This window comes from Petaurus breviceps, unplaced genomic scaffold, assembly GCF_028583685.1.
Source record: "Petaurus breviceps papuanus isolate PSGF00001 unplaced genomic scaffold, PetGlider_PUasm1.0 490, whole genome shotgun sequence".
In the NCBI taxonomy this organism is placed as follows: Eukaryota; Metazoa; Chordata; class Mammalia; order Diprotodontia; family Petauridae; genus Petaurus; species Petaurus breviceps.
In genome coordinates this window covers 515,662-525,142 of record NW_027186352.1, presented here as the reverse complement: position 1 = coordinate 525,142, position 9,481 = coordinate 515,662, and the positions used below count along the sequence as shown (strand labels likewise).

Below are 9,481 nucleotides of genomic sequence, written 5' to 3'. Positions count from 1 at the left end.
ACATGGATACATTGTGCATAATGCTACAACCATTTTGGGAAGCAATTTGGGATTATGCAGATAAAGTTACTAAAATGTCTATATCCTTTGAACCAAGGACTCCATTATTGAGTTTCCTCTACAAGGAAGCCATTGATACAAAAAAAAAAAGTCCCTATGTACTCCAAAATAGCTATAGCAGCACTTTTTGTGGAAATAAGAATTGGAAACGAAGTAGATGCCCATTCTTTTTTTTTTTTTTTTTGCCATGCCACATGATATATTTGGGGATTTTGCCACTGAGGAATCAGAAACCAAGATGTGGAGTGTCAGGAAAATTTTGTAAAGGCCTGGCTGTAAGACACAGACTTCTTTCCCTTTTGATATACAATATATGAAGACATTTATCTTACTTGTATAGTTACATTGGTTACATTTATTGTAGTTTTACTCTTTATAAGCAGGTGTATTAGATGTTCTATGTACTTTGGGATTTTTTGCTTGTGTAGGCCCAATATTAAGTTTCTCTATGCCATCCTAAATCAACATTTTGTTTACCAAGGCAGATTTCTCCATACTTTATCCTGAAAATCTGTTAATAAATTGCAATGACAATGTTATAAAGATGCCTAGCTTCTACTATTTACAGATTGCTTATATGATCTTGATGATGGAAACTGAAACCTCAAAAAACATTTACAGTTACAACTTGCAATCTGGTCAAGCATTAAACCAGCTAAAATATAAAGCATTAAACTAGTTAAAACAAACATTGAGCTAGTTGGCCTAAATATAACAAAGTCAAACTTAAATTAGTGGCTCTCATCCTGCATTCATGTACATAAAAGAACCCCTTTCTTGCTTGTTATCTGGTAAAACAAACTAGTTAAGTCTAAGTATAGCAAAATTAACTTAATTAGGTGGCTGTCACCCTGCATTCACTGAATATAAAGAATCCTTTTCCCAATCAACATTTAAGAGTTACCCTTTTTCTGCCCCAGTTCAGTTCCCAAATCAAGCAAACCCCAAACAGTAGTTAGTATTGGGGGTCCATATTACAGTGAATGGAGAGAGCCAGAGGTAGGACTGGTTTTTACTAGCATTTTTTTTTAATAACAGCATAATGGCAAAACAGAAAGAAATTCGTTCTAAAACCCTAAACTCTCATAGATTCAGTGTTGTCATAAACTATAAGTAAAACACCTTCCCTAAAGAATGGGGTTTAAATTTACCCTTGGCACACCACATGTAATCAGAATTATTTGTTATATACAAACAACACCTAAGCAATAGAGCAGAAGCATCACAACAAATCCCACTTTGACAAACAACCATACAGAGCAGAACATCAACATATTAAAGTTTCCCCATGGTGAATTCAGTACAAAATTTTAATTTCAGAGCTTAACAATTATAAATGCTTGTGTACATTTAGTCAACCAAAAATCAAACCTCAGTCTAAGCCACTGCATATACACATTGAAACAAAAAGTACAAGTCATGAAAAAATGCTTGGGAGCTTCTTTACCATAAGGAAATAATTAACTATCTTGCACACACTGAACATCATAAATTGCAAAGTCAGCATTTTATATTACTGATTTTATTAACTTTTAAATGTGGCTAAATTGTGGTCCGTGAATGCAATGAGATATCACTGTGCCGCAAGAAATGGTGGGCAGCTTGAATCCAGAGGCACCTGGAAAGACCTATTTGGATTGATGCGGAGGACAAAAGCAGAGCCGAGAAATATCAGATACAGTAATGGTAACAACGTAAATGGAAAGAACGATGGCACACCAAAAACCAAAAGTGAATGTTACCAAAGATAAAACTTCAGCAGGACTGGATGCACAGAGATGAGAAGGCCTGGCCCCCAGCTCTCTGTGGAAGGGGGAAGTCCACAAATGGCACACGCGGCTCATATTCTCAGCCTTTCTCAATGTATCCATCACTTGGGCTGACTTTTTACTTCTCTAAAAGAATACTATTTGTCATACGGGCTGGCTCTTTGAGGAGGAGAGGAAGTGCGATGCATGAGATACTATGGTGATGTAAAAAATATAGTATCAATAAAAACTTATTTTAAAAAAACGTTTTTTTTAGAAGGGGGAAAAAAGGCAACACCTGGAAACCTAGAGATAGCGTCTGGCCCTGGGGACAACGAAGCCAGTTTCACTGGGAGGAGGGTCATGTGTTGGGGAGTGAGATGTAAGAAGGCCAGAGAGTTGGAGGGGTGAGGCTGGAAAGGGCTTGGAATGCCCAGCAGAGGGTTTTTGTGTTTGAGCCACTGGAGTTTATTGACTAGAGGGTGGCATCAAACTTCACTTTAGTAAGATCCGTCTGCCAGCAGTCTGGGAAGAGCTAGGAATGTGGCTGATACAGAAACGTGGAGACACATGCTGAGTGTATGGGGTGGGACTATTCAGGTTATAGGAGTGACCAGCTGAGAATATGATCGTGGACAAGGAAAGAGCCTGCAGGGGAGAGAGAGGGACTGCCGGAGGGACAGATGGACGGACAAAGGGTTAAGGTTCTCTAGTTCAGGGCTGCACTCTTGCGTGGGAAATGTAGAAAGACCTGAGGCCTCGTTTGCATTCTGGACCCCATAGACAGTCTAGGAAGTCAATAGACCCCCTTGTAATAATTACGTTTTTAAGTGCCCATCCAAAGGAAGCCAATTATATTGAACTAGTTATCAACCTATAACAAAACAAGCAAGGAAAGAGACAGTAGGACCAGCAGCCCTCGGTTGGAGAAAGGGCTCAGCATCCACTGGCTCCCACCGATCTACCACAACCCAGCTGGGCACCAGCTCTTCAGTGAATTCTCGTCTCAGGTTGGTCCATACCCCTTTCCCTTCCATCAGCCATGATTTTCCCTCCCACACAGCCACGATCAGCCCCTAATTGACTTGTTACTTTTTTATTCCACAAGAACAGTAGGGAAATCCGGAGTCCCTCAGCTCTGAGTGTCCGGACACTTTGTAGATCGATAGTTGTGGGGGAAGGTGGAGGACCTATTTGGGTCCTGGGCCCCAATCAGTCTGGACACCATTCCAAGAAGGTGAGCACTGAGGCTTGACTAAGTGTCAGCCCTTCCCCAGCACCCAGCACAGAGCACACTGGCTCCTCCACCCAGGGGGAACCAAATCATGTTTCTTGACTTTGAAGGATGTGAAACCTCTGCAACAAACAGTGCCCCACTTTACACCATCGGACTTAAAGTTTCCTGTGTGCATACTTCATCTCATATTTCATTCAACCTTTGAGAAACATTTATTAAGCATCTATGATTGGGGAAACCACAGTCAAAATGAAATAGTCCTTGCTACAGATGCCAGGACTGCTGTAGAAGCAGAACTTGACCTGGCAATTGGTTGGGGCGGGGAAGTACTGAGAATAGAGGAGAAAAGAGTGTCTAGGCTGATGAGTGGCAGTAACTGGAAGAGGACAGGGTCCCACCAGTCAGGAGAACTGGGGGGGGGGGAAAACAGTGCCCCACTTTGGGGGGGTCCGCATGGGAAAGGGGGGGGGGGGGGGGGTGGCCCAGGGGGGGGGGGGGGGGGGGGGGGGGGGAGTCTGGAGGAGGGGACATCCTCCACTTTGCAATGACAATGGGCGATGAGGGCCAGATGTCCAGTGGGCAACAATGGGGGTCCAGAGCTCAGGAGAGAAACCAAGGAAGGAACTGTGGATCTGGATGTTCGTGGAAGCCAATGAGATCACAGAGTGAGAAAAGTGAGGGAAGAGGGCCTAGAGCAAGTCTTTGGGGGACCCTTCTGATGAGGAGGTATAGCTTAAGATCCCCTAGCCCAAAGACAGCTGAGAAGGAGCCATGGGCACAGGGAAGGACAAAGTGGGGAAACTGGCACATAAGAGGTAGCAGAGGGCAAAGCTGACCAAGGGCAAGCTCAGTGACCAACACAGAGATCCAGAATGTGGGAGGATTCACCGCGGGAATAACATGAAAGACGAGGCTTGCCCGCTAAAGCCTCTGGGACCTTTCCCTCCAACTTGTGTGTTTTATCCCATACAATGGGACAGAATGGGAACCCCTGGAAAGCAGGGACTTTCTGGCTTTTCTATGTGTATCCCCAATGCTTAGCAGTGTTTAATACACAGTAAGCTTTAATAAAGCTTATTCACTCACCCATCCATCCACCCCCATTCATTTATTCACTCAAAGATTCACCCATTCATTCATTCATTCATCTATCCATCCATCCATCCACATATCCATCCACCCCCATTCATTCATTTATTCACCCACCCACCCACCCATCCATCCATCCATCCACCCATTCATTCATTCAGCTGTCCATCACAGTCTATCCATCCATCCATTCACTGCCCATCATCCCTTTAAGGTAATCGTGCATTTTGCCCCACAGCCCACCACTGCCCGGTCAGTGATCTGACCTGGTGGTCTGGGGAGGGGGGAGCCGGGGAGATGGAGACAGACCGCAGGATGTGCCCCCCTTTCCCTACTGTGCCACCCCCAACGAAACCGTCACAGTAAGGGTACCACTGAAGGCCCGAAGTCAGGACTCCGGGTTCCAGCGCTAGAGAATCAGGGCAGAGGGGCCCAAAGTCGGGCCACCGGTCCTGGCACTTCAGGGGCGGCCCACGTCGGGGCTCCAGGGCCCGAGGCTGCTGGGGAGGGGGAGCTGCAGCGTCCAAGGCCAGACCCCCGTCACCCCCCCCCCCCCCCGCCACCGCAGGAGGTCAATCGGTCCCCGCCCCTCGCCCGCCGCACTCGGCCAAAGCCAAAGCCTCCCCTTTCCCCAAGGACAGCGAGGGCGGGGGAAGGGGTGGTCACTGCGGCAGGAGCCGGGCGGGGGCGGAGCCAGCGCGGACAGCCCCGCAGGGAAGGGGGGGGCAGAGCCCCCGCCCCGCCCCCCGCGCGCTCCCGCGAGCGCTCCCGCGTTGCCATGGTGGCGCAGCGTCCGTAGCCCGAGCTGGGCTGGCGAGCGGGGCCAGAGGCAGCGGAGGGCCTGAGGTCGGCACGGCGCCGAGCTGAGCTCAGCGGCGGCCAGTGTCGCCCACCCCGCAGCCGCCCTCGGCACGGTCTCCCTCCCCGCCGCCAGGCACACCATCCTCGGGTCCCCAGGGCGGCCCCGGCCGTAGACCTCGGCCCTAGGGGCGGCACGCGGAGCCCCCCGCCACTCCATCCGTCCCAGCGCCGCGATGGACGCCGAGCTGGCCGAGCCGCTGCAGCCAAAGCTCTACGGGGGCCAGGGGGAGGAAGAGGAGGAGGAGGAGGAGGAGGAGGATTTCTATGACTTCGAGCCGCTGCCGGCCCTGCTGGAGGACGAGGTGAGGCCCCGGCAGGGGCAGGGCTGTCAGCCGCAGGGGCCGCCCGGCCTCAGGCTGCCCAACTTTCCCCTCCTGGGGCGGGCCGGGACGGGGCGGGGCCGACAGGGGCCCCTGCCCCCCCGGGGGGGTCCCTACCCCGCCGCGACCCCCCAGGGCAGGAGGCTCCCCGGAACGGGAAAGCTGATGGGGCTGCGGGACACCTCCTGAGTGCCACGCATCAGGGCGCAGGGATAACCCCAGTTCGGAGCATTCTCCTCCACCCACCCCTCCCAGGGTCCCCCGGAACCCTTCCCGAAGCCTCGAACTCTGGGAGATGGTGGGCAATGGCATGGCTCGGGCTTCTGGCAAATTCCGTGGGGCACCCACCCCTTAAGAGCCAAGAGGACTGCAGGAGCCCCGTTAGAACCCGGCACCGCACCCCCAACCGAGGCTGGGCCAGAACCAGGACCTCCAGGCTGCTGCCCCCCCCCCCCCAGCCATGGCTGCTGAGGCTGGGCCAGAACCAGGACCTCCAGGCTACTGCCTCCCTCCCTTAGGCTCAGCCAGAGACAGGCTGGAGAAGTGGAGAAGCTTCTGGGCTGTAAAGAGAAGGGATCCCTTCAGCACCCCCACCACAACCTCCAGGTCTCCATCCCAAACCCCTGTCCATGAAGCCTTTGGGGGTAGTCCTGGTATTTCTGGGCTCCAGCAGGGAAGGCCTCCTTTCAATCGATTGGGGCTAAGCATTTCTCCAGCCTCCTTTGGACCTTAAGTATCTCATTTCAGTTAATCACCCCTCAGGCGGTCCTGGCTATGAAATGGGTGGGAACCCCTGGCCCATGGGTGGGGCTATACACAGTGGGGCCCAGACTTGCTAAGCCATGGAGATCCCATCAGATCAGTCTTAACCCAAGAGCCAGGACTGGATCTTTGATGTCCCCTCAACCTCCCCAATCCTTCCCTCTCCTAAGGCTTGTCTGCTTCTGGAGGGCTCAGGCTTCCTTATTCTCTCTGTATTGGTCTGAGGCTGTTTCCTCTTCTGTGAACTGAGAGAAGGTGGACCAGGTGGTCTCTGAGGCCCCTTCCAGAATAATCCCCCAGGAGGGCTACGTGCCTGTGCCCCCCACCTCTCTGCAGAGATCTATGACTCACGAGGGACCCCTGGAGACCTTAGAGAGAATACCGATCCTCATTACTTGGCATGGTTGGGAAATGGGGCACAATCTGTCTCTGTGAAGGCCTGTTGACTCTGGAGGAGGGCTGGTACTCTGCACCGAGCTTACATAAGGCCAGGGTGCCAGGTACCCAGAGAGAGGCTCCTTGGCTCAGTCTCAGGACTAATTCCATTTGTGGAGTCTCTCCAGGTTCTCCTTGTCTCCAGTTCCATGGGCCCCTTTTCAGACGAGGGAGTGACCAGTTAGCCCTTCTCAACACAGACTCCCTCCTACCAAGGACTTTGCCAATGTTTTCTTTGGGATCTCCTAAGAGAGAGGCCCCAAGAATGAGAGAAAGAAAATAGACACTGAAAAAAAAAAAGCCTGCTTATCAAGTGCAGCGGGTGCCTGGAGTCCACTGGGCTGATTTGGCTGCCCAGACCTCTCCAGGGTCCTGAAGCCATGCCCAGGACTAGCAGAATCTCTGCCCCAATCCAAGCTGGGACCTAAATTTGGCCAGATGTGATGCTGCTTGGGGAGGCAGGGACCTTCATTAAGCACCTGGAAAGGAATCTAGAGGCCCAGGGTAGGTATTCCTGGATCCAGGAGTGCAGAGGTTCCTCCAAAGTGCAAGGCTTGGCCTAAGGGCTGGTCTATAACAGGAGGAATCATAAAGGCCAGATTCTCTGCCTGGTAACCAGAGTGAATGAACCTTCCTGACCTGCTGTAGGATCCCAGAAACTGGAAATGAATATACTCACTTACCAAGTGTGTACAAAACATTGTTAAAGATGAAAAAGTGAGTCTGTGGGAAAAGAGAACTCACAAGTCCCTCTTTGAAGGCAGCCAAGAGGATGTAGTCTTTGGGGCTCCTGATAGACCAGAAGCCCCAAGCTGATCACTTGCTTTAGGCCTTCAAAGTCCAGCCCTTTATAGAAACACTCTCTTTTCAATAAGATAGGGAGCTCCTGGTGGGCTGGGAGCCTCCCTGGCTCAGGCCACAATAGACCTCTGGGAGGGCTAATTGGGTTGAGTTTCCAGCACCCCTGATGTCAAGGATGAACTGCTTGCTAGATCCCTCTTTAAGAGGCCACCTCCAAAAGCTGGAACCTCACACACACACATACATACACACACACATCCCAACCAGGCACTGTTCACATGGAAAAGAAAACTAGAAAAAGCTCAGAACTAAGCTGAGAACTATTCCCCAGGGCTTGTTTCACACAACTCCAGCAGCCATCTGTCTGTCTGTCCTGCTGCCTTGGTGGGGATCATGATTTGGCAAGTCCTTATTTGGGACCGTAAAGCCTGAGGGATTGGCTATGTCACCTGACCTCTGGGAAGAGATGAGTGGGTCCCCATGGGCCCAGGCTTTATTCCCCACTTCCCACTTCGACACCTTGCTCTGGCCCTGGCCTGTTTAACATTTAATTCGGTATCACTGCTAGCAAAGCATGACAGAGAGAGAGAGAGAGAGAGAGAGAGAGAGAGAGAGAGAGAGAGGGAGTGCCTTGAGTTTGCCACTAATACTCCAATGGGAGGCAGCTTCTAGCAGCCAGGGAGTCTGGGGATGTGGGTGTTTGGGGCCCTCACAGTGGAGCAGATAGAGCTAATTTCTACTCTTGTAAGGTGTCCCCACTGCCCCCCATTGTCTCCTCTGACACTGTCCTGCCCTGGTGCAGAACCTCATTGTCTCACAACTGAACCATGGTAATAGCAACTGTGGAGGTGGGGGTGGGAGTCAGCTTATCTGCCTCCCATCCATCTTCCTCAGTCTCCGTCAGTGGCTTTCCTAAAGTGAAGGTCTGCCTGTATCTCTCTCTCTCCCCCCTCTCCCCTCCCCTCTCCCTCTCCTTCACCTCTTTCCCCCCCTCTTTCCCCCCTTCTCTCCCTCCCCCTCTCACACACACAGTGTAGTCACATGCACTCACACACATGTGCATACATATGCACACACCTGCACATTCATGGATACATGTGCACATACATGCGTGCACATGCACACATACAACTTCTCAATAAACTAGGATCACATACAGAATCCTTTTTGGCTTTTACAGCCACCCTCTCCCTCCCCCAATCAATCAATAATTAGTTGTTAAACTCCTACTATGTGTCAGGCCCTTTAGCTCCTGACCTCAGTGTGGTGAGCCCAGCCCCCAGCCCTCTTCCTCCACCTCTCTCCTGACCAGCCATTCTGCCATCAGCAGCTCTAGTCTCTCTGATGCTCTGGGCACATGAGGCACCACCTTCTTCCCCATTGCTGCCTTACCTTCTGCTCATCTCCCATTTATATAGAGCTTGTTTGTGCCCCTCCCCCATTAGGACTTGCCTTTGCCTTTTTTTTATCCCTAGTGCTTGGCATGGTACCTGGCAAATAGTAGGCACTTGTCATTGTTGAGTTGTTTCAGTTGGGTCTAACTCTTCATGCCCCATTTGGGGTTTTCTTGGCAAAGATAGTGGAGGGGTTTGCCATTTTCTCCTCCAGCCCATTTGACAGCTAGTACGTGTTTGAGGTCAGGTTTGAACTCAGGAAAATGAGTGTTCCTGCCTCCAGACCAAATGCTCTCTCCACTACACCACCTGGCTGCCCCTGTTACCAAACCTGCAAGAGAATCTCTTACCTTATTTGGGTCATTGTCTCCCCCATGGCCAAAGTGATTTGGACTCTTGACTCACCAAAAGGCACCTAAGGCAATCTCTTCTTTGTCCAACTTTGAAAGGATTTCTTGGTGCAACAACAGTCCCCACCTTCTCCTTTAAGAAAGACTGAAGGGGTGGCCAGGTAGCACAGCGAGTAAGAGCACTGGCTCCAGTATCGGGATGACCTGGAGATCGAATCCTGATGTCAGATACTCAGCACCACACCCAGAAATAACTGGCAGTGTAACCTTGAGCAAGTTACTTAACCCCGATTGCTTAAAAAAAAAAAAAAGACTTAAGAAATTAGGGAAGAGGTTGCTGGGGAAACCTGGATATGATGGAATGATACTGGAAGCAACTCATAGTGACCATTATGAGGAATGCTGTATTTGAAGGTCTTATGGT

The 9,481-nt window shown here is 50.8% G+C and overlaps 1 protein-coding gene across 2 annotated transcripts in view; it reads left to right on the top strand.

Moving 5' to 3' along the window:
- Positions 1 to 5,135: 5,135 nt before the first annotated feature.
- The window catches only part of KNDC1 (kinase non-catalytic C-lobe domain containing 1), a 96,305-nt gene continuing 91,959 nt past the window's right edge, over positions 5,136 to 9,481 (top strand). For both annotated transcript variants that reach the window (XM_069101684.1, XM_069101683.1), the window contains exon 1: positions 5,136 to 5,297. In XM_069101684.1, coding sequence (XP_068957785.1) covers positions 5,169 to 5,297 — 129 coding nt within the window. In that variant the 5' untranslated portion in view covers positions 5,136 to 5,168. The remainder of the gene's footprint in view (positions 5,298 to 9,481) is intronic.